General features: G+C 41.2%; 1 protein-coding gene across 3 annotated transcripts in view; it reads right to left on the bottom strand.

Moving 5' to 3' along the window:
- ATM (ATM serine/threonine kinase) overlaps nt 1–24645 on the bottom strand; it is a 55188-nt gene that overhangs the window by 10278 nt on the left and 20265 nt on the right. For 2 of the 3 annotated variants that reach the window (XM_081859987.1, XM_081859988.1), the window contains 28 exons: nt 24147–24323; nt 23555–23715; nt 22942–23188; nt 19488–19606; nt 17386–17512; nt 16738–16937; nt 15940–16114; nt 13154–13318; nt 12750–12882; nt 11813–11902; nt 10797–10968; nt 10555–10696; nt 10037–10213; nt 9625–9802; nt 8879–8966; nt 7950–8105; nt 7276–7384; nt 6334–6422; nt 6147–6249; nt 5683–5831; nt 5402–5506; nt 4737–4856; nt 4162–4396; nt 2678–2842; nt 2330–2449; nt 1999–2216; nt 1466–1673; nt 174–278 (listed from right to left, as the gene is read on the bottom strand). In XM_081859987.1, the coding sequence (XP_081716113.1) occupies nt 174–278; nt 1466–1673; nt 1999–2216; nt 2330–2449; nt 2678–2842; nt 4162–4396; nt 4737–4856; nt 5402–5506; nt 5683–5831; nt 6147–6249; nt 6334–6422; nt 7276–7384; nt 7950–8105; nt 8879–8966; nt 9625–9802; nt 10037–10213; nt 10555–10696; nt 10797–10968; nt 11813–11902; nt 12750–12882; nt 13154–13318; nt 15940–16114; nt 16738–16937; nt 17386–17512; nt 19488–19606; nt 22942–23188; nt 23555–23715; nt 24147–24323 (4233 nt within the window). Of the gene's footprint in view, nt 1–173; nt 279–1465; nt 1674–1998; nt 2217–2329; nt 2450–2677; nt 2843–4161; nt 4397–4736; nt 4857–5401; nt 5507–5682; nt 5832–6146; nt 6250–6333; nt 6423–7275; nt 7385–7949; nt 8106–8878; nt 8967–9624; nt 9803–10036; nt 10214–10554; nt 10697–10796; nt 10969–11812; nt 11903–12749; nt 12883–13153; nt 13319–15939; nt 16115–16737; nt 16938–17385; nt 17513–19487; nt 19607–22941; nt 23189–23554; nt 23716–24146; nt 24324–24645 lie in introns of those variants that run through there. The other variant, XR_014156137.1, reaches the window with a different exon arrangement.

The raw sequence follows: 24645 nt of genomic DNA, 5'->3' as shown, positions 1-24645 counted from the left end.
AAAACTGGCTGCAAAAAATGAAATAGCTAAAATCTAACATTGCAACACTGTAAAATCCTTAACACCCAAACTATCTACATGCAAATAAAGTTTGTTTTTGTATTTTGTTTCTGTGTTTGTTTTGTATTTGCACGTTAAATGAATACAGGGCATCATGGTTGAAGATCAATTACATTAATCAGAATCTGATGAAATCCTTCTGCCTTGCTTTCCATTCGAGCAGCTAGTTGATACATCAGTGGCAAGAATTTGTAAGAGGGTATTTTCTTTGCCTCCTTCTGTTAAAATAAAATCAGCAAACAAAAGTAGAAGGTGAGACTGCTTAATAATATAACACAAATTGCATGTATGCTCAGATATCAGTACATCACAATATTTTTTTCTACTTGCTATCAGTGCAAGACATTCTTTTTCACAGCAGCACTTTTATCATCCATTTCTCACACATTTTCTCACCAGGTTTTACAAGGCAGTACTGTACAAGCTGGGGAATAATCTATAGTATTTTAAGATGCAAGCACTGTTTATGACACTAGAGAGTCAGGACCGAGTGCTTCTTCATGCCCTCATTGTGAACTGGCTTTGGCACAAAGATTTTGGCGTATATTAAGCCAAAGTTCCTTGTTACATCTAAACCGGGGAATTCTGACTTAATGTCAGTTAAGAAACTAGGAAAATAAACCAGGGAGGAGGAGAGGGGGGCTTGGCTCTGATGCCTGTTTGCATTTTCACAAACAAACCATCAAGCCTGAACTGATTGTCTGAACAAGGCCACTGCCTGGCAGTATTTTGCATGGATTCTGACTGTGAGGAACCTCAATTCCTATGTATTTATTACAGTGGACGATGAAGCCACTAGATTAGGTAGTTTTGTGGTGTATCCATTACTTTACTCCTGTTGCTTATAAAAATCCTGACATAAGTAAGGAATGATAAGGTAAAAAAGGACTCTGGGGAAAAGAAGCAGAAAGCAGTAATGAAAGATACTACTTCAAAGAGAGACTGATGGTGGGTTGATTCACTACGTGTTGCACCTACACCAAGAACCCAGAGTCCTGGCTGTGGCAGGTGGGGGAGAAAGCAAGAGTATGCAAGCTACAATGGTCTGGGTTCAGAGGAACTTCCCTGTGAATAGAGGCTACGTAAGCTGGGAAAACAAGAAAACTTTCCACTCACTTGCATCTGCGCCTGCTAGATATGCATGTATGGAACAGGTATGCATAGGGCCTAATCATGTAAAATCCAAGGTACATGAGTATGAACTGTACAACTGATAACCCACACGATCTGAGACTTAAATGTTTTAGATTTTACATGTGGAAAAAGGCACCCACGCATAGACATCCAGTGCAATTTGCTCCCCAACCTTATATTTTACTTCACTACAAAGAGGGAATGTATACACAGATGTAATAAAGTTGTATCTTTGTATACACAGATGCAGTAAAGTTACGGTGAGACTAACCTGAATCATCACATTGACTTCATAAACACCAGAGTTCTCAAGCCAGAGAGAACAGAGTCGAAAGATCCACATGTCATGCTCTTCCCCACTCAGTAAACAGTTAATGTAGTTCTCAACAGCTTTGCATAAGAAACGTTTGCAATCCTCTCTCAGTGCGTGAATTGCACCTTCATCAAGTTGTAGTTCCCGCTGAACTCTGACTGTGTATCTTAACAACAGAAATTTAGAAATAAGACTACATATCTAAAATTCATTTACTTATATGCTGACAGACATTGACTTTATAAAAAAGAGAGAGCCTCGGTTCTCCTCATTCTCAGTACTTGACCCAATGATTACTTCTATTGGTTTACACAATAAAATGACAGAAACAGGAAAACTCCTAAAATAATGCTTCATTACTAAGAACATGCTCACTGTTCCCCAAGAATATACATGCCAAAATATAGCTAGATGAACCCCAACCAGCTGACAGACCTGCCTTAACTTACTACGAATTGGTGGCATAACATACCTCAGTTAGAGAGGCCTACCTGTTTGTAGGAACTTTGTGCTGCTTTAAGAGGCCAACTTCTTCCTTGGCCTTCCTCAACAAAGCTTGCTTGTTTTCAAACTCTGATGATTTCATGTAGTTCTCAATTCTTTGATACTGAGTGTCCGAAAAACGAGCAAGGGACAGAAAAGCCTTCATCTTTCCACTTTTGAGTTCGGTGCTACTATCATCATTTTGGTTCCCAACAGCTGTTACTGCCTAGAACCAAATGTTATAAAAACGATAAAACAACAGCCTGGCCATTAAACAACCACCATTTAATGAGTAAGCATGCAAATAAGATTTCAAAAATATTTGCAGAAGTTGTTTACCTTTTCCAAGTAATTCTGCATAATGACTGTCGGGTTTTCTAAGCATGTCTCTGCTAACCAGCTTCCACACAACCTCAGACATTCTGTGTAAATCAGTCGCAGGCTTGGGTCTTCTTTAACCTTAGAAGAATATAATCATGCAGGTCAGACATACTCACTTGTATATAAAGTGACCTCTCCCCAAGCACTCTTTTATTTTGAATTCCCCTTTCAGTTAAGGGTTTCTGCACATGTTTTGGCCCTTCACAAATACAAGTATGTCACATATGTTGCCCTTGTGTTTCTTCAAAACAAAACAGGAATTTAAACAACGCTGCTACTGTCAAGCTGACATAGGACAAAATGTACCAGGTCATCTTCATCCAGTTTCTTAATCATCTCCTTTAGGATACTCAGCGCTAAGCTTTCTTCCTTTTTAGCCCAGAACACTTGTGCTTCCTCCAGCTGCCACACACATACCCCATGTCCAGCCGGACTGAACTGTTTGATTTGAAACACTGCTCTTTCTGGAAGCTGGAAAACAAAATGAAGCAAAAAAAAATTATCTTAAGTTTTGAGATATCATCCATTTCTTCATATTTCTAGAATCCAGTGAAATCTGATATCAATTGTACCTTGTTACAATTACATCCCATTCCTGATCTAACTGCATGTTCATGTACTTAAATCTTCCAAGAATGATTCAGTATGCAAATCCTATTGCTGGAATGAAATGAAAATTCATTTCCTTTACACCCACGTTAAAATCTGTACCACTTATAAGCCACAAATAGTTTGTCCAACATTATATGGCTGCAATTTAAGATATGGGATCAGAGTACAGGGGAATCTAGATCTAGTACTATTACTCAAATAATTGCATATGGAAGACTGAGCCCAAGATAACAGTATTTAGCCTTAAAGGATCTATTAATTTTATGGCTCATGTAGTGAATTTATGGTTGTGCTCAAATTCTTACACCAGAAACAGTGTACTGTAAATCACTGATCACAGATTAGTATATTTTGAACCTTCCCTTTTATGCCTCATAACCAGAGGGGCTATAGAATGATAAATGGAGTGATTTCCACTCACTTTCACTCCTAAATATACTTTCAATCTGTAAAGCACAATTAATGAATAACACACTAAGGCTGGAAGCTATTTAGGTGAATTAATCCAGAATAGGAACCTGTGGGCATGTGCAAGTGGTGTCCAGCTTTGAGTAAATAGAAATATATTCAGGCCTATAATTGTATGCTATATTATTTCACAGAAAGGACAACTTATTGATCCACTAGAAAGTTTTAAACTACCAAAAAAGGAAAGAGAATTTGCAACTGATGCAATAACAACAACAAAATTATGCACTTCTTTTGGGGAATTCAAGAAGGTGACTATATCATGCTGCTGCTCCATAGCTCTTAGTATTGTTAAGGTGCCTAATTGCCAATCAGGCATACTGCAGAAAATGAGAAAATGCACTTGCCAAAATACAATGGCTTGACTTTCACATTTAAATATTTTTTTGTTTGTTTCCAGGCTAGCAAATGTGACTATAGGACACAGGTAGTGTGTTCTCGAAGCTACAAACATGAGTCTGACCAAACTGCGGGAGGCAGTGGAAGACAGGAGTGCCTGGCATGCTCTGGTCCATGGGGTCACGAAGAGTCGGACACGACTAGACGACTAAACAACAACAGCGTGGTAACAAGACTAGAGAATTATAATTTCCTAATACATCTTGGAGAAGCCCTGGAGTACCTCTTTAAAAATAATAACATCAATCTATACTTAATATAGCAAATCCGTAAGGGAGAACATCTAGACTGAATTTTAAGGATTTATTTACCTGTGTGTTTTTTGCCACTCGAGCCAATCTGGACAACTCCACCAGGTGTTTTGTGAGGATGTCTTTGATGCATTCCCTTTTGGCATTCTCAGTTTCCTTCTCCAGAAGGATCTTCAGAATTACTGTGCGGAGAGCCATGATAGGTTCCTGAAAACTAAAGTCGCTGTCTTGGAGAAGCTGGGACTGTTTCTGCCACTTCAGATACGTACAATTCAGCTGACTGGCAGTAAAAGATCTGAAAAAAGAAAGCATATGGAAGTGTGTGAGGAATTCTGACTAAATTTTAATAAAGCTGCTTCACGTTGAGTCAGATGACTGAGTCTATTTAGTCCAGTATTGTCTACACTGGCTTGCAGTGGCTCTTTGGGATTTCACACTGGTGTTTCTCCCAGCCCTAACTGGAGATCCCAGGGATGTAAGCTGGGACTTTATGCATGCAAATTAGGTTTGCAGTGAAGGAATGCAGATTCTGATTACCCCATAGGAAAAAATTAATTTCCATGGGTGAAATGTGTAAATACATCCAGGGTCATGAGGAAGAAAAAAGTAAAGCATTGGTTGGAAAAGAAAAGTACCCAGAGAAAAGTTGTCCTATGCATTCCAACTCTCCAATGGTCTGCAGTCTGCAGAGTGTAGGCAGCAATGAATATACAGACTCAAGGCTGCCTTTAGACAGCTCTTCTACTTCCTTGACTCTGCAAATATAAGAAAAAGATCATTGTAACTTCTGATACCTGCCAAAGCAATTTCAAATCCCACTACACAGTGAGCAGAGGTCAGAAAGGATATCTTGTCAAGCAGTACTTAATAGAAACAGACATTACATATAACTTCAACTGAAAATAAATCTGACTGTAACACATGCCTACAATTAAAAAATGTCTTGACTCCATCAAAAGATAAGAGAATTTTCTGATCTACAAAATAAGGGGCATATCACACTACATGTAAAAAGGCAAGTAGCTTCTCTGCAGCATCCTACCTTCTTATCTGCTTAAGCCTTATCTCTAATCTTCAAAATGCACTTCTTTCAAAAGTTTCAAATTGCTATGTTATGCCTTACATAAATTGCATTAAAATCCATGGAAGCTGCATACATTTTACACAAATGAAGCACTGATGTATACCTCTCTTATAACATAAACTGCAATGTGTTAGGAAAGCTACAGTTTATTGGCATTTTTTGTTTTGTTTTGTTAATAACATACACAGACACCTGTATGCAAAGCTTGCTACTTACCTGGCACACTTCAGTCTTTCATAAAAAGTAGAGAATTCATTGTCCCTTAAACACTGTAGAGCATCATACAATGATTCATGGTAGCCTTGTCCTCCAATTTCATCTCTTAAAAGAGAATTAACAAAATTTCTATTTGAATGCAAACACTTTATTAAACTGTCCTTTATAACAGTAATCCTTTATCAGCTTATCAACTGCTACTAAGGCTCCCTTCGTAGCAGTTTTAGGTAAGGGACAAACATTTAAAAATATCACATCTGAAAAGTGATAGTTTGCATTACTTGACGGAAGAGATTTGATCCCATTGCATGTTCCTCCAAGCTGCCTGATAACGAATCTCCTGCAATTCCATAGAGCATTCTTTGTTCTCTTGTTCCAGTCCTTTAAGGTAGATGGAGAGTGTGTCACACAGCCCGAAATTCTGCAAGGCCTGCCGATCAGTGAGATAAAAAGTTAACATGAAAATGATCAGATTTCTGAAAATGCTTTCCAACACTGGAAGTGAAGCATTTTTACTACACCCAAGTCCCACTTACTTCTAGTCCTAGTAGCACTTCAGGCTACCATGTTCAAGGTCAAAGCATAATATTAGATTATTTTTTATTTTTTTACGGAATTAAACTGTTACAGTCAAAATTATGGACATTGTCATCTAACATCTGGGGGGAACCATACTGACTACCCCTGTGAATGTGAGCATTTAGGGGGGGAAGGGGGGGAAGATATGCATTGCTTTAAAAATTACCTCTATTATTCCTGCTTGCCGAGTTGATGGTGGAAGAGTCGTTTCAAGGTCATAGGTTACTAGGGCTTTCTCCCATCTTGCTTCATGCTCATATGTTCTTATCCTATCACGGATAAGAGAATAATATCAAAACTGATAACACTTTGCCTTCAGTTAAAATTGCTAATTTCCCCAATAAAATTATTACCTAGTTAAAGGCTGCAGCATTCTTCCACCACCACAGCCATAGAGACTATCGGGTTCTCCTATGCTTTTGTAGATTTCCATGAGAAGGTCCTAGGTACAAGTGAAAATAGTTACTTGCCATTCTTCCATCCTACAGAACAAAAAATATTGCAATCTTCTATGGAATATGTTACATCTGACCAATACTTGGTCTTTGCCTCTGTTATAAACTTTTAGCACACTTTGATAGACCTCCCACATCCAAACAGAAAGCCCTGTGGGCTACGCTCAGAGAAATTAATGTTTTCCTTTACACAAAATACATAGAGGCCAGGAGCTAGAGAACCATGAAACTCATAAGGCTCATATCTATTGAATAGCAACAACACACGACACATAGCAATTTACTTTTGAAATGGATGGGTATTGGAACATTGGTTCATTTACCATGAATGGACCTTCTAGGCTGCCTTAGTGAGACATCCATGGATGGGCTGTGTCTCCCAATTCATCCTGGACCCACAACCACACACCAGTCTAAGAATCAAAAGCAGCTTGGGCCTGCTGTTCAAGTAACTAAAGCCCAAAATTTCACTGAGAGCACCTAAATACCCTTTTGGATCCTAGTTGTATTTTACTATCATACTGGATAAATAAGGCCAAAAGCAAGCTGCATCATACATGAAGCTGAAAGTTAAAATACAGCCTCAGCTCCCATCCCAGAAAAAGCAATATCTGTGAAGTGAATGGCAATGCAGCCCAACACCGCGCTTTCAAATAGAAGCCGACACAGTATTTTAAGTCAACAGTATAGTTTATGGAGGCTAGTGGGGCCACACAATTGTCAAGTCGCCTGGTAACCATAACTTACTTGTTAGCAGTCTTAGAAACAGATCTATGAGTGAACTAGTTGAAACATTCTCAAAAACAAGAAAAAGTACTTTGTGCCAAAAATGTACCATACCTGCAAACTTATTCCAGTTTCCTCTTTGCTCTTCTTGCTCAAGGAAGTTAGTGTTAAATTCTGACTTCCTTCTTCAAATATTAGCTGCTTAGCTGCTTTGAAAGTAGACCTGCAGAAAACAAGTTTAAAAATTGGTCTTCAAGTTGGATATGAATTCTTTTAAAATGACTAGATATACCAGTAAATCTAAGCCATGAGTAGCTTCTAGAGATACTGTTACTTAACTAATCTGAGTCCATTTCCTTGGTCAGACCTGTTCAATCAACGCCTCAAATGGAAAATTGGATCACTATAAGTAGGTGCTTTGGGAGGCAGCAAAGGTCTCCCCTTAACAAAACTGTGTTGTTTTCATTTTATTTAAACTACAAAACCCACAGAATTTCAACAAACCAAGACATGGCACACTGCCTCTTGCCACTGAGATAGTCTCTAGATTAAGGCAGGGATGGACTTTACTGAAGCCAATGGGACAAAACCATCTGGTTGGTGGAAGTTAATGGCTTTTGTTTGAAAGTAGTATTGATTTTTAACATGAAGAACTCATGCTGAAACAAAATAAGCAGTGCAATTTATCCAAGAGGAGAATCCTTTGAATCAGACTCATCCCACATGCACGTATATCAATGTATTTTAGTTTAACATAAATGAGAATAGGCTGTATTTAACACTAGTACCTTGCTTGCTGTTTGTCTGAATTTATCTTGTCTGCATAGATTTCTGTGTAGAGCAAAGCTGTGAAGTGAGCGGCACAAGACTGAGCTGCCATGGCAACCTGAAGGTAGTCGAGTTCCAGCCAAAAGCTGTCACTGAAGACTGTACTTGAAGGACTCCTGAACAAAATATTAAGCACAAGTGCATTCATCTCACTTTATAAAACGGCTTTAAACTGAAAGCAGCACATGTTCTATAAATCTATAACCTATTCCCCATTATTTTGTCAGGACTATAACAGTCGTTGCTTTAAGAAATAACATAGAATTATTTGACATCCTTAGAAAGATTTTAGAAGTTGCTTCAACTTAATCGACAAAAACAATTCTGGGCAAAATACAAAACCACTTTCAATGGCTGTTTCGTTATTGACAATTGAAACAGGTCTTCTAAATATATAACAATATATAACAGGTCTTCTAAATGCAATTGACTGGAAGGGCCCAGGCCCTTTGGTAAAACTGCTGGGGTTTGGGTTTTTTGCAGGTATACTTTGCAACAGGTCATTGGCACAAAAATTATGCATTAGTGGTGGATTTATAATGGACCATCCACACAATATTCTGCTTTATTAGTTGCTCTAAAATGGTAACCTAACGTTACGGCATTATTGCCATTTGGAGGGGAAAGACAACACAGAACATTTGTAGTATGCTACAGGACATTTACTGTTTGGAAATGAAACAGTGCCACCGCCCCCAAATGTCTGAAGGCCCAAACAGTATTGAAAGAGGCAAGATGTGTAACCACCCCATATCATCATGAGCACAAATCATTGTGAGTGCAAAAATAACAAAGAAATCTGAGAGCCCTCCCCTCAATGTCTAAATAGACCGCTGTTGTAAAATTAAAAATACAATAACATAAAGGCTAACACAGCAACTTAATCCACCTCTTTTGCCGTCTTAAGAAGTCAACAACAGCGAGCATTGTCCGTCGAGATATTTTATCCAAACTTCCATGAACAAAGGTTTGTGAATCTGCATTGAAGAAAAATTTTAGTCAGAAGGCTACTGATCTGATGTACAGTAACAACTCTGAATTAGGGAAGTTAATAACAACGAAAACCAAAATAGAGGGATGTTATGCTTAAGTTTTCAATGTTCTTTTGAATCACCTTGATAAGTAACTCCTCTGGTAAGTCATGAATACATATATTTTAAATGAGAAAATGGTGTGTGAAATACAGAAGTACCCCCACAGCTATTAAGAAAGTGGTTTATAGCAAAGCAGAAATCTGAACCATTTATTAAACTATTCTGTCTCTGCTATTTAACAAAAAGAAATAGCTTTGACTCTTCTGTTATTTCTTAACAATGTTCTCCATTGGCTCAGCTGACAAACTAGCAGTATTTCACTCTTCCTCTTCTTAAAACTCTTTCCATTCTAGCTGATCATTACCAGAGCCCTATAACTAAGAACCAATGCTTGAGTTGGGTTTTCCCCCATCCTCTTTCTCAATATCTTGCATGCCATATCTTTAAATTATTAGTCTTTATTTTTAAGAGTGGGGGGAAATGCTTTAAATGGAGCAGCAATTTTGCCTCCAACCACTAGATGGAGCTCAAATCCCACCTAAGTTCACCCTTACATGCATAATATCTTAGTTGAGGCATAGGAAAAGCTTTATGGCGTTACCTGGATCTGAATTTGCAGGTGTAGATGGCCTACTGGGAGATAGTGCATATTTGCAACAGGTGGTAAAAAACATCTGAATGTGTGTTGATAAAAGAGACTGTGCAGATTCATCTAAGTCATGAAGTAAAATGTCATGAATCAAATATGGAAGGACAGCCTGACAAAAAGCAGTTTGAACCTAGAACACAAAGAAAGAAATTGCTTGAACACATTATTAGTTTCAGTTTGCCTTTAGTAGTCACCTTTATTCTTATACTAAGTTATAACAAAGCATTCCATATATTGTTCATTCAAAAGGTTCACACACCTCTAAATGACATGGGGAAAGAGAAAAAAATGTAGTAAGAGGAAACTTTAAAATAGGAAGGTGACAAGGAAATAGAATGTAATCCTACCAACAAACTTATTTTACCTTGCACAGTGGCTTCAGAAAAAGAAGGGGTTCACTTTTTATCCTTCCACTATCCAACAAGGCACAAGTCAAGGTCTTAATCCAAACATCATGGCTTTCACCTTGAGGAATCCACAGATTTGTATTATCCAGATCTTCGGAAAGTGTGTCTCTTGCTTGTTCGGGCACTTCCAAGAACTAAATATCATTTTGTGTTGTTGTTTTTTAAAAAAAGAAACCAAGTGTCTGTTAAAATTCCTTAAGCAGCATTACATAGCCTTCTCTCCTGAACCACCACCTCCAGCCTCTATTAAGGCAGCTCACAATCCCTTTATCTCACTATGCAGAACTGCTGGGACAAAGAGAATTGTATTTTAAAAGCTCTGGAAAATCCAGGAGTCAGTCAAACTACTTCAGATATTTGGACACGCCTCTGGAAATGTCTGGGAGCAGCTACTGATCCAATATAGTCTTATCAATTAAGACAGGAGAGTTAGGGTTCTGCATCTAGTTTTATAATACAGTACAAAACACAATACCTTTTTCTTAGACACCCTGAAAGGATGGAGGTATACCAGCATGGGATCAGTCTCAGTTTTGTAAATATCCCAAAATCGATGTCCAGTTTCAGTGGCTAGAATGTTTTTCAAACATGCAACAGCAGCAGATCGAACGTCAATACTGAAAAAAATGTAACTCTTTAGAAATTGGATATTGTCATCTCAGATTTACTTAAAGGCAACATTTATACACCATGTTAATTTTTCTCCTGTATACTTACCATTGATCTATTAAAGCATTATTTATGAGAGTTAACATTATGAAGACCCATTGAAGTTCTCGGTCTTCAAACAGATCAACCACACTTGAGGATGAAGCGCTTTTAGTGTGCTGCAACGCTGTGGTGGAAAAATTGATAGGGCCAATTTCTCCCAAACAACTTCCAACTGCATCTGCAAATGTAGACATTCATATGATGCTTTTCATACTTCACTGATGTTTTTCACATTTCACTGCTTTTCATATTTATGTACAAAATATACATAATACAACTGGACCCTTCAATATGAAAATTAAGAATAAAGGTAGTATTCTACTGTTTTAATAGGTTGCGTTTTCTGTGTGATTTCCACTACAGGGACTCTAATTTGTATAGAATTCAAGGGCTAGGCCTAAGCATTGCAGTGATAGCAACAGCGTGTATAAACAGGGCAGGGAAAACTGTCTCCATCACATATGTTCCCTGAATTCTTATTGCTTAATAGCAGCAATAGCTTACAAAACAAGAGAAAGGATGAAAAAAAGGGAGGGAGATCTCCCCCCAAATTTCTTTGCACTTAGAATTTCAATTGGTGCTGTTTTACTGTTGAGGGGCTTACTGAGCTTGGAGAACTAGAACCAGTACTATTTTGAGAAAACATTTTGAAAAGCCAATACATTCCAGTTTTAGAAATACTCAAATGGCAAGGATTAGTTAGCAATTTAGGAAAGCAGATACTTTTTACAGGAGACAAAGGAAGTAATGCAAAGATGAAGTATTATTAACTAAATCTTGTTTTTTAAGCTTTAATAAAAGTAACTATTTAGTAAATAATACTTTTTAAAAAAGCTAACAGAGCAATATCAGGTTTTTTAAACAGGTTTCTAGGTGCTATCTTTCAACATTCAAGTCAAAATTTCTCTGAAGTTATTAACTGGTATAAAAATATTAAATGTTGTATGACCATGCAACATAATCTAATTTTTACTAATTCTCTTCAAAAGAACTCTACTCATCTGAATAGCTAAATTTCTTACCCAAGGCTCTATTGGTAGAATTAACAGCTGTTTTTGAAAGTTGTAAGAAACACGCTATCAGCTTCACTATTATACAGTCCTTTGGGTTTTCTACAGTTGGGTGTAAAAAGTAATAAAAGCAGTATTAAGTGAATGAATTATTTATTATGGTCACAGACCAATAAAATTAAATATACAATTAAAATTATACGATTAAAAACAGACATTAAATATACAGATTACACATGTAAGATTTACAAATGCTACTAATTTAAACATTTTTCATTTGAAGACTCAACCCCCCCCAAAAAACAAACCCCAACTACCCCACAGTATCCATATCAACCATGTGTGTAAAGTTGTAACCAAACAAATTTAAAAAAAATCTTCTTAAATGCCAGTGCTTTGAAGTACACAGAACCTGTTAAAAGGCAAATGAAATTATATTTAGAGAAACTCACAGGACTTGCCGAACTGCATTTCAAACATCATATTAATTAGTCTTTAGTATGATATGCTAACACTATCCCCAATGACACAAGGCAAATCATCAGTGAAAGAGGAAGAGAGGCTCTAGAAAGTAAGGAGATCAGCCAGAGCAGATTTATTTCTATCTTTGCTTTCTCCAATGCTATTTTCTGAAGCGTGTTGTGAACAAACAAAAAAAGGACATCACTTTTTAAATTGTGGTACCCACTGTGAAATGCATTCTCAATGTTATGTTTCGCCTAGTGCCTTCCTCAACGTCCTCTAGATAAGAAACAGTTTCTCCCTAATCCTTCGACTGATATTTATTTTTGCTTATTGCATTGTTCATTGTATACAAAACAGAAACTGTACTGGTATCTGGTTTAGTTCGTTTTCAGGTTGATCATGCATCCCTGCTGCCCTTAGGTTAGTCATCCCCCCGCAATATGCAGTACTCCCGGGAATTTAAAAAGCATTCTCAAACCCATACCATGAAATTCTTTCATAAGGTCCTTCATTTGTTCTTTATGCTCCTTAAGTTGCTTACGCAAATCATTTAAACCTTCAAGTCTCGTTAACAGTAGCGAATCAGAGGTATTTATGGACAGAAAATGGTTAATTTCCTGCAAACAACAAGCAGATTTTATAGTAAGGATACGCACAATTATTAGGTACTGTTTTTCATAAATCTCTACAGTTAGATATAATCAAAAAGAGTTATACATGTTCATTATCCTAAAAAAAAATTTAGAGACTCTTAATGGCTGAGTAATGTGTCAATTCTTATCTGGAAATTAACATCACTAAGATCAATGAGACTTACTCATGAGTAGATTATGAATAGGAAGACCTAACCCACTATGATTTCAAAGGCTTGAAAACTGATTGTATTACCTCCAGGAGAGAAAATCCACCATTACTGTATTTTATTTTTTGCTGAATAGCACGCAGGTCTTTAAAAGCAGGGTGATCTGGAAAAGGATCCAGATATTTGATTGCCTGGTATAGGTTTTCATTGTCTTTGTTATCTATCACTAGATATCTTAATAAGCCCAAGACCTAAATGAAAAGGAAAACAAAAGTGGAGGAACAAAGTAATGAAACCACTCTAGAAAGTCTTCACGTTTTTGCATGGAAAAACAGCAACCACAATACTCTGATCCACAATCTGCAGACTAGCTGCTCAGCAGTTACTTCCCTCAATGCTTGTGCATTTTCTTTCCTTACTGCACAGAAACCCATACCCAAACAGAAGATCCTGCACTTATTTGAATGCAAAATACTCCCCACTTCCACCCAATCCTTTGACACTGAGCCTGTTTATCAGGCTCAATATCCAATGTCAGGGAAAACCCTACATTTAAACTACCGTATTTTTTGCACCATAGGACGCACTTTTTCCCCTTCAAAAATGAAGGGGAAATGTGTGTGCGTCCTATGGTGCGAATGCAGGCTTTCGCTGAAGCCTGGAGAGTGAGAGGGGTCGGTGCGCACCGACCCCTCACGCTCTCCAGGCTTCGCACACCTCTCCGCAAGCAGCGGGAGGCCAGCGCTGGGCTCCCGATGATTGCGGAGAGTTGCCTGCATGCCGAAGCCTGCGCGCGCTGAGCTCAGCGCGCCCAGGCTTCGCGAACCTCTCCGCAAGCAGCGGGAGCGCTCCCAGGGCTTGCAGAGAGCTGCCTGTTTGGGGGCTGGGGTCGGGGAAGCTCGAGCTTCCCCCGCCCCAGCCCCGCGCCTGGGGGGGAAATAATTTTTTCCCCTTTATTTCCCCCCCAAAAAACTGGGTGCGCCCTATGGTCCGGTGCGCCCTATGGTGCAAAAAATACGGTATAATCCTAAACTGGTTTATTAGGCAATAAGGCCCACTGAAGACAATGGGACTTACTTCTGAGCAACCATACCAAGGACTGTGCTGTTAATTCCTCAGTTCACATGTGCATTTCAATATGCTGTGAGCAGAACAGAGGAAAGAGTGAAGAAGATGTGCACGAGCCCAAGGCCTGCTTTTGATTTCACGGTGCATAAAGCGGAAAGGCAGAAGTAGCATCTAAATATCCACAGTGGCCACATGTGCACATTACAGTAAGACAGGGTTGCTGGCTTACTGTGATTTAAAGGAAATGAGCAGAATGCTAGTGCATGCTGTCTGACCACTCCTACTTTACTCTTTTAAATGTAGATGTTAGTGACAAAGGTTATGTATGGACCTTCTCAGACTGACTGCAAACTAACTATTCTGACATCACAAATTCTTCTACATACTACGTACGGCCTTTCACAGCCTGCAGCTTTTACATTGAAATATATCAGCAGGCTGCAAAAAAAAAAATAGCAAAACTATTTAGCAGAATTTTATAACATTAGTGATATAATTATATGCAGTAGATTAGCATAACACATATCAGTTCTTGCCTTTAAATATATCTAAATACAAATACTGCAGCCCACAGCTCACAGATTTAATGACACAGGCATGCTAAGACTCATAATTAAGATGAGCAAGCATAGAGCCCTGATTGTATAATTTACTTCTTCATTGGCAAGCATTTTGAGCATAATTATCCATATTCCCTAAAAAGAAAAAAAGAAGCATTTAAATAATGCAGATAGTTAAGTTGTTCAACTTTCCTACCAATTAAGTAGACATTTAAGGCAATTTAAGGCAGACATTTAGTTACGCTTGGGAAAGAAACAGGAATTCATCCCTGATCTCACACTGAGTGTCTGAGATGCAGCACAGACCAAGGACAAGATCTTACTCCTTGCAGAGGAGTGAGGAAGAGAACTGGTGACCAAAATTTGTGGGCATACACATGTAATGGCAATGGGATCCAAAAAACTGTGCAATTAGTTGTGCGTTTCTTAAAACAGCAGCTGCTAAACCTCAAGATTTTGAGATTGAGGGGATATCAGAAGTTTGGAATATTGCCCGGGGCTTTTAAAATACTCTTGCGCATACCTTATTATAGTAATCCTGCAACTTACACACACACAGTTAACTTGTCTGTATTAAGCTTTACATGCTTGGCATTTTTTTAAAGGAGAGGTAAAAAGGGCAGACACCTAGGGGGAAAAACTTCAACAATCCCACCTGCTATTGCTCCCTACATTGTTTTGACTATACACGGTTTTTGTTCCATGCACTATCCTTGGAACATAACCCCTGAATAAGTTGTCGGTTTACACTACAGTGGTGCCTCACAAGACGAAAATAATCCATTCCGCGAGTCTCTTCGTCTTGCGGTTTTTTCGTCTTGTGAAGCAAGCCCATTAGCGGCTTAGCGGATTAGCGCTATTAGCGACTTAGGGGCTTAGCGGATCAGCTGATAAGCGGCTTAGCGGCTAAGAAAAAGGGGGGGAGAGGAAAAAAAACCCGCAGGAACTTGCAAGACATTTTCGTCTTGCGAAGCAAGCCCATAGGAAACTCGTTTTGCGAAGCACCTCCAAAATGGAAAACCCTTTCGTCTAGCGGGTTTTCCGTCTTGCGAGGCATTCGTCTTGTGGGGCACCACTGTAATTGCCTTTTAAAACTGTTACTAATTGATTCTTGCATTTATATTGGTTGCTTCGTTAGGTGTTCTCGGGTGGAAAGGCGGAGTACTCATATTCCAAACTGACCCAAGTAAACCTAAATCAAGCAAACATAAAATGCCTAGCAAGTGCAGCTGATTAAAACTTACTTCTTCTTGGGTTTCAGGTTGTTCTCCAACTATGGGAATCAGGGTCCCCACAACAACATGGAGGTGACTCCCTAGGGCATCTCCACAATATATTACTGCTGTGTGGCAAACACGACTGAGAAGGTCACAACATAGCAAGAAGCTCCGGAGGGATATCTCTTTGAGAGGAACAGGCCTAAAATACATTTTAAAAAAATTAAGCAGCTTAGGGGAGCTAAAATACACACAGTATATCCAGACAAGGTGGTGATGTACAAATGATTTTTACAACAGGAGAAAGTGTCCTATGCTCCCCTGTCTTAACACTTCCCTCTCCCTCAAATGAAAGCAATGCCACTTTTTCTCAGGATGATGAGGAACTATTAGTGTTCCTCATCATCCTCTCTGAGTCCGCTCAGCCAACCAGCTTCAAATCCACCTAACAGTTACCTCATCCAGCTCACATTTTACCAGCTGCTCCACAAGAATATCATGGATGCAGTGTATCTTGATTCCATTAAGGCTTTTGACAAAGTCCCTCACAATATCATTGAAGGTCTTTGAAAGCTTAATACCTTAAACCACCAATCAAGTTCATGGCTTACTGGTATTGGACAAGGTTCAATCTCCATTTATAGAATTCTTGAATAGTAAGGCCTGAGCTTGAGACCTTTAAATACCAGTCACAGCTGATAGCCATAGACAAGATGGGCTGTACCAGGGTAAGGCAACTCCATAAATGCTATGATGCCCAATCCCAGTTACTGAAGTATTTTCACACTGGACATGTGTATAAATAATAGTACATAATACTCATACCTGTTGCTGATGTGGTAAATTGTAGTATAAATCACATCCCGGAGTACAAAAGCCCATGCTCCTCCTAAACCATCCTTTATTTTTTCCAGTAATAGTTGAACAAAAAAATGATATATCATAATAATTCTATGTTTTTTGTATATATTATTTGTTTCAGATGCTTGCTTACATATGGAAAATAAGATTTTTTGGAATGACTCCTGCAGAAAAAAAGATAGGACATTAGATAGTAATCTCTGGGGATTTTCTGTTTTACATTGTCTGGAATTAGATCTGATGATTAAAAAAAAAAAAATGACAGCCAGCTATCTAACTAACTCTATGCTTCCCTCCCTTGCCCCCAGCATCTTATCCCTGTCCTGAATTCATGATGTCATGTATTTCCCCACCACCTGACATTACAAGCGAACATTTGAGGGGAGACAAGGAAATGAACCATATTGTGACATTAGGGTAAACTAGCTGGCATTACAGAAGAGGAAGGAGCAAACAGACAGAATATTGCAGATTTATTACAGTGGACGATGAAGTCTTCGGATTGGGCTAATAAATCTACTATTCAAGTAAGACCAGTAGTTCTTTTTTAAGCAGCACCTGCATGTAGGTCAATACACAATGTGTGTCACAAAACTGAAATCAGTTACTTACAGGGTGCTTGGAAAGAATTGCTACAAGACCTTTTGACTTTGTTTTATGACAACTGCTGATGTAATCCAATGTTGCTTTGATGACACGTGATGGAAAATGAGGAGGATTAGGAGTGGGATCCAGATCCCTGAAAAAAAAAAAAAAAATGCAAACCTTTCAAAGCCTTGATGAGTCCCCAAACAAAAATCTTCTGTGAAAAGAAATATGAACAGATTGGACTGAAATACTGATTCATTTCTCAGCTGGGAGGAAACAAACTAACTTATACAGGGTGAGTCCTTTAAAAGAGGCCCCGTGGATACAAAGTACACATGTTCCACGGGGCCTCTTTTAAAAGACTCATGCTGTATTTAAATAGGTGTCTTAATATTACCTATTCTATATCTTATATTCTATATTCTGTATTCAGATATATCTTATATTCTATATTCTACATTCAGATATATTCTATATCTGAGACTCCAATATTTTGGCCACCTCATGAGAAGAGAAGACTCCCTGGAAAAGACCCTGATGTTGGGAAAGATAGAGGGTACAAGGAGAAGGGGACGACAGAGGACGAGATGGTTGGACAGTGTTGTCGAAGCTACCAGCATGAGTTTGAGCAAACTGCGGGAGGCAGTGGAAGACAGGAGTGCCTGGCGTGCTCTGGTCCATGGGGTCACGAAGAGTCAGACATGACTAAACGGCTAAACAACAACAACAATTCTTTATCTCCTCTCTTTTTCTCTCTCTCTACTGCTGATCTAATCTGGATAACAGTTTATTGTCTAGGGACAATTTGCTGACTCACCACTGGGCTGAAAGTATAAAGACAGATTCCAGTTTTATTTCAAACATATGAGTGTGTACACCAAGTGCACACTGGGGAAATATGACTGCTTGCCTTTCTGTGTCCACATGCTGTAATGTGTGCATGAATATATTTCTATACACTGTGAACTAGAGAAAAGGAACTGAAGAATCATACTGTGCTAACACCCATAGAAATGTCTATAAGCAAGACATTATTCACTGATAGACCACAAACTATTGTGGAACCACATGGTGCATTTTGTCACCGGTGAACAGACCTCAAAAGTTGCAAAGTAGGATCACAATTGCAGGGCAACGTTTGCTTCAAGTAAACATAAGAAATAAAATGACTCCAAGAGAGAGAAATCCACCAACTTTCTTTGCAGCATCAACAGTTCCTGCCTTCAAGCAGTTGGAGGAACACAGTCCTACCCGGAGATACCCTAGTGCCCAACAGGGAAGGTTTACTTTGGGAAAAATAGGCAGTTGAGACAAGAGCACTAACATAATTTCCTTCTGTACATACAAATATCAATATGATAAAGGTCATGCCATGACCCTGGACCCAGACTCCTTAGAGGCAGAGTCCTCTGGCACCTGCAGTTCTCAGGAGATATATCTACTCTCTGGTTCTTCTCTTGTGGTTCTGTAGACACAGGAGGCTACCCTGATTCCCCCCATGAGAGACCTCTGCCACTAGATTCTTAAGGCTGATCCACAAAATCCTTGGGTGAGCAACAGAGATCCCCACAGCTGGAAACCCAATTACTCTGAAGGAGCTACAGCTGTTTCCTGCTTGGCAGGGGGTTGGACTCGATGGCCCTTGTGGTCTCTTCCAACTCTATGATTCTATGATTCTACAGTGGAAGGCACCAGCCATTCAATCAGCCAGGAGGCAGCACTAAGTGGGTGGGCATCCAGTTGCTCTGCACTGAAACAACTTGAATGTTTGGATTCACCTACAGGAGCACTATCCATGGTTCTGAACCCACACCCTAGTCTCCTTCCAAGCTGCCTTGCAACCAGGAGCTTCTAGCCTCTGCTTCTTTGAGCCATTACCTTTCCTCAGTGGTGGGCATCCCCATTAACTACAAGTGAATTTTATGACCTATTGCTATGTGTAGGTTCATGAGATTAACAGATTTTCCTGTTCTTAAGGTACTATTACTAACTCACCACTTTCTCAAATAGAAAACAGTTTGTCAGACCATCAAACCACTACATACCATCTCCATTTCTTAAATATTTGCTTACAAAGGTTAAATAACCAACATGTGTTATAATCGGCAGAGGATGGGAAACTGTACCCTGTAAATCTCGTTAGAGCAGAATCTTCTTGTGCTGCGATACCAGCTGACTCATGCAGTGTCATCAATACCTCCACTACAATCTCTGGTAAATTACTATGAAATAAATTGTCAATCAGCTGTAAAAACAACACAACACAACACAGGTTTAGTTTTATTTTAAATGTGAAATACAATACAAGGCTGGTTATTACACAGCCTGTCAGTCTCCATGCTGATGTTCTATTCAAAAGTATTAAACTCAGAAACTGGATAGTTTACCTATTTGCCCACCACCGTGTGTATGATGATCTCCTCCTCATTATTACTATTATTTTGTTTATTAATTGCTTCCTATGAAGGAGGAGGTTCTTTAAAGCAATACTCTGTCTGATGCATGAACAGGGGGCACCTTCCATTTCTCCCCAAGAGCAACAACCTACCCCAGCAAAGCATCCTTAAAACAAACTGGGAGGAAAGCTCATTTAAGGCAACTTTCCCACTGGGGGTGGATGGCACAGATTAACATTTATCCCAAATTCCAACAATCATCTCTTTAAGCGCCTCCTTTTCAAGAAGGCAAAAGCCCTTAAAACCAAGAGGTGAGGATGCCCTTAGATTGTTCTCCTGCACCATCTGGTGGCTAATCAGCAAATTGCTTTTGGTTCCGACAGACAGCACCACATTTGTTGCTTTCTCCCATTTTACAGGGGTTGCACATCAATTAAGCTCCTTGGGGTGATTCAGACCTCAGCCATCTAAAACTGGGGGGGTGGGTGGGTTCCGTATGAGAATATGCCTGCCCTCATCTCAACTACGGCCAGGATTAACAGGGTTTAGAGCAGTGTTTCCCAACCTTTTTTGGGCAAAGGCACACTTGTTTCATGAAAAAAATCTCGAGGCACACCACCATTAGAAAATGTTTAAAAAATTAACTCTGTGCCTATATTGACTATATATAAAGTACAGTGGTGCCCCGCAAGACGAATGCCTCGCTAAACGAAAAACCCGCAAGACGAAAGGGTTTTCCGATTTTTTAGCGGCTTCGCAAGACGAATTTCCCTATGGGCTTGCTTCGCAAGACGAAAGCCCATAGGGAAATCTCCGGGACAGCGGGGAACCCTCCTCCCACCGCAAGCCCTGGGAACAGAGGAGAAGCTGCGCACCTTCCCCTCTGTTCCCGGACCTGTCCTGAAGGCCTGCGGCGGGAGGAGGGCTTTCCTCCCCACCGCCAACATTCAGAATGCTGTTCTGAATGTTGGCGGTGGGGAGGAAAAACCCTCCTCCCACCGCAAGCCCCGGGAAGAGAGGAGAAGCTGCGCGCCTTCCCCTCTGTTCTGGGACCTGTCCTGAAGGCTTGCGGTGGGAGGTCCGGGAACAGAAGAGAAGGCGCACAGCTTCTCCTCTCTTCCCGGGGCTTGCGGTGGGAGGAGGGTTTTTCCTCCCCACCGCCAACATTCAGAACAGCATTCTGAATGTTGGCGGTGGGGAGGAAAGCCCTCCTCCCGCTGCAAGCCTTCAGGACAGGTCCGGGGCAGCAGGCTGCTATCCGCAGCTTGGAGAGCCCTGCGGGGAAGTCCTGCAGGGCTCTCCAAGCTGTGAATGTCTGCCCCGCGCGAGGGGCGCTCTGCTTAAGAGCGCCCCTCGTGCAGGGCAGCAGGCTGCTATCTGCAGCTCGGAGAGCCCTGCGGGGAAGTCCGGCAGGGCTCCCCAAGCTGCAGATGTCTGCCCCGCCCAAGGAGCGCTCTGCTTAAGAGCACCCCTCGTGCGGGGCAGCAGGCTGCTATCCGCAGCTTGGAAAGCCCTGCGGGGAAGTCCTGCAGGGCTCCCCAAGCTGCAGATGTCTGCCCCGCGCAAGGGGCGCTCTGCTTAAGAGCGCCCCTCGTGCGGGGCAGCAGGCTGCTATCCGCAGCTTGGAAAGCCCTGCGGGGAAGTCCTGCAGGGCTCCCCAAGCTGCAGATGTCTGCCCCGCCCAAGGGGCGCTCTGCTTAAGAGCACCCCTCGTGGGGGACAGCAGGCTGCTATCCGCAGCTTGGAAAGCCCTGCGGGGAAGTCCTGCAGGGCTCCCCAAGCTGCAGATGTCTGCCCCGCCCAAGGGGCGCTCTGCTTAAGAGCACCCCTCGTGGGGGGCAGCAGGCTGCTATCCGCAGCTTGGAAAGCCCTGCGGGGAAGTCCTGCAGGGCTCCCCAAGCTGCAGATGTCTGCCCCGCGCGAGGGGCGCTCTGCTTAAGAGCGCCCCTCGTGCGGGGCAGCAGGCTGCTATCCGCAGCTTGGAAAGCCCTGTGGGGAAGTCCTGCAGGGCTCCCCAAGCTGCAGATGTCTGCCCCGCCCAAGGGGCGCTCTGCTTAAGAGCACCCCTCGTGGGGGGCAGCAGGCTGCTATCCGCAGCTTGGAAAGCCCTGCGGGGAAGTCCTGCAGGGCTCCCCAAGCTGCAGATGTCTGCCCCGCGCGAGGGGCGCTCTGCTTAAGAGCGCCCCTCGTGCGGGGCAGCAGGCTGCTATCCGCAGCTTGGAGAGCCCTGCGGGGAAGTCCTGCAGGGCTCCCTAAGCTGCAGATGTCTGCCCCGCGCGGAGCTCCCGCCGGGCGCGCAAGGCTTGGGGCGGCAGCCTGTTGCCCGAAGCACAGGGAGCCCTCCGGAGGGCTCCCCGTGCTTCGGGCGAGTGTCTGCAAGGCTTGCGCGCCCGGCAGGAGCTCCCGCCGGGCGCGCAAGGCTTGGGGCGGCAGCCTGTTGCTCGAAGCACAGGGAGCCCTCCGGAGGGTGAGTGTCTGCAAGGCTTGCGCGCCCGGCAGGAGCTCCCGCCGGGCGCGCAAGGCTTGGGGCGGCAGCCTGTTGCCCGAAGCACGCGGAGCCCTCCGAAGGGCGCCCCGTGCGCCGCGCTGCCAGCTGCCGCCCCAAGCCTTGCGCTCTCGCCCGCCTCCCTCCCACGGCACACCAGGCAACATCTCGCGGCACACTAGTGTGCCGCGGCACACCGGTTTGGAAACACTGGTTTAGAGCTGCACGGTTACGGCAATCCAAGATGGGTATTCTTGGCTGCTCGTGAAAGGTTGGTTCAGAGTCAGAGCTGCTTGTTACTGAATAGCACACTGCTGCATGGCTTCTAAACAGTCTCACATGCTTTTACATCTTTGTTGGTAGCATGTTTCCCTGAAGGAGCCATTGAGGAGAGGCATTGAGGGGAGGGGAAGAGTTAGAAAAACTAAGTTGGGGAAGGAAGGCCTGAGCTATGAAGTAGAAAAATGAGAAGAGGAATGTATCTTCTGCTCTCCTCTTCTGCAAGGCAGGAAGTGAATACAAAAGAGCTAGCAGAGCTAACGGGAAGAGGGGGCTAAGTCAAAAGGCTTATTGGCTTCTGTGCAATGGGAAGGGACACAAACCCCAGTAAGCGCTGGATGCCTCTTTAGCCAAACAGCAGAACACAGAGCATTTTAGAAGAATCGTCTAGGAATTCCAACAAGTTTATTAAAAAAGTACCTGTTTTCCTAACCAGTTGTCATCTTTCAGCCTCTCATAGACTTCATGAGCTGTCTTTTTCTTTTGCGCAAACTCACCATCTTCATGATTTTCATAGGCAAAATAAGGGAGGATGTTGACAAGTATTTTGGGGAAACAATGTGCCAAGAGCTGTTGCTCCCCTCTTTCAATCTTGTTAGCAATGGATGTAACCTCTTCAAACTGTTGCTTAACAACCAGTTGTGGAATCAAAACTTTGTAGCAGGATCTGAAATTAAGGATTTTCTTTAATTATGGCAAAACAATTGAGGGGGAAATTACACTTCAAGTATAGTATACAGTGCAAGTTACAACAGAATCCAACAACTGCATTCTTATGACAAATTATTCTTGAAAAGTTCATTTGATCACCTATTTCTAATTAGCTACTGACCAGTTAATTGCAGCAGGAGCATAGTTTAATGTATGAAGGGTATTCCAAAATATTGGTATTGTAACTCAAAAACTATGCATCTTTCTGAGAATATGCTGCTTCAACCAAAGAAACACAAAATGTGGCACCTGGCATATCGCTGCAAAATATTTTGAGTGTTTCCAGATAAATAGTGGGGGAATCACACAAACGTAAGCATACCTGTAGAACTCGTCCAAAGTACGGTAATTCAATAATATATATGGAAAATCTGGAAGGCTGTAGCTGCAGTTCAGCCATTGGTGAACAAGATAATCTAAGTGTGTATTCATGAAATCTTCCACACTTCTGTATCCAAGAGTACCAGGAATTCTTTCCAATACCTACATTCGAAAAAATGGCAATTCCAAATGAGACCACCACTGGTAGTAACTGTAACAACTCTTAGTGGCTTCATTCACATATCCCTAGTTTGGGTGTAATGCTAAGCCAAGGAATGTGGTTTGTTTCCTCCACACAGTAGGAGGAAAGAGTAAAAGATGTGATCACAATAAACCATTAACTATTATTCATTGTGATGTGCAAATGACGGCAGTGTCTATGAACTAAAGCTCCTATCAGGAATTAACACTATGGAGAAAAACGAGTAGTGGCTCAGACCTATTTATTACAACCATTTTATACAGAACCACAAAACCATGGACATTTTAATGGGTTCAAATCTAAGTAATACAGAAATTCTTTGAAAACTGTTTGAAGTTTTTTAAAGCCCTGCACGTTCATTTGGAGTTTTTAACTGTGTGCTTTCCCATACCTTCCTTACAAGGTGAGGCTCTAATCCATTCTCTTTTACACACTGGAAAATTGCAAACAGTGCTTGCTTTTCACACACAGGACTGCAGCGTAAAATCATCGTTATTAACATGAGAAGAACTGATTTTCTATTATACTCTTCATCAGAAAGGTTCTCTTGGTTCACAGAACCATGTGCCTGTAAGAAGAAAACATTGAATGAAGACGAACTTTTAATATATTTAAGTGATAGATGTAATTTAAATTCCCTCAACCATTTATATTTTATTAAAATATGATCCTGAAATTGAGATGTAAGAAATAATCCAATAGGTCTACTTTGCAGCAATCATTTTTATGTTTTCCTACTGGGCGTTTACAGGCCTCATGCAAAACCTAAGCATGATTTCCCCCTTACGCTTAACCCACACATACCAATTAAATGAGGTAAGAGCACCATTGTTATTCCAGGAAAGCTTGTAGAGTGAAGCTGTGTTAAAATTGTAGAGATAAATACAATA

The sequence above is a fragment of the Podarcis erhardii genome (genome assembly GCF_964252035.2).
Source record: "Podarcis erhardii genome assembly, chromosome: 4".
NCBI classification, from domain to species: Eukaryota; Metazoa; Chordata; class Lepidosauria; order Squamata; family Lacertidae; genus Podarcis; species Podarcis erhardii.
Note: the sequence above shows the minus strand (reverse complement) of the source record. Positions and strands in the feature narration are given on the sequence as shown.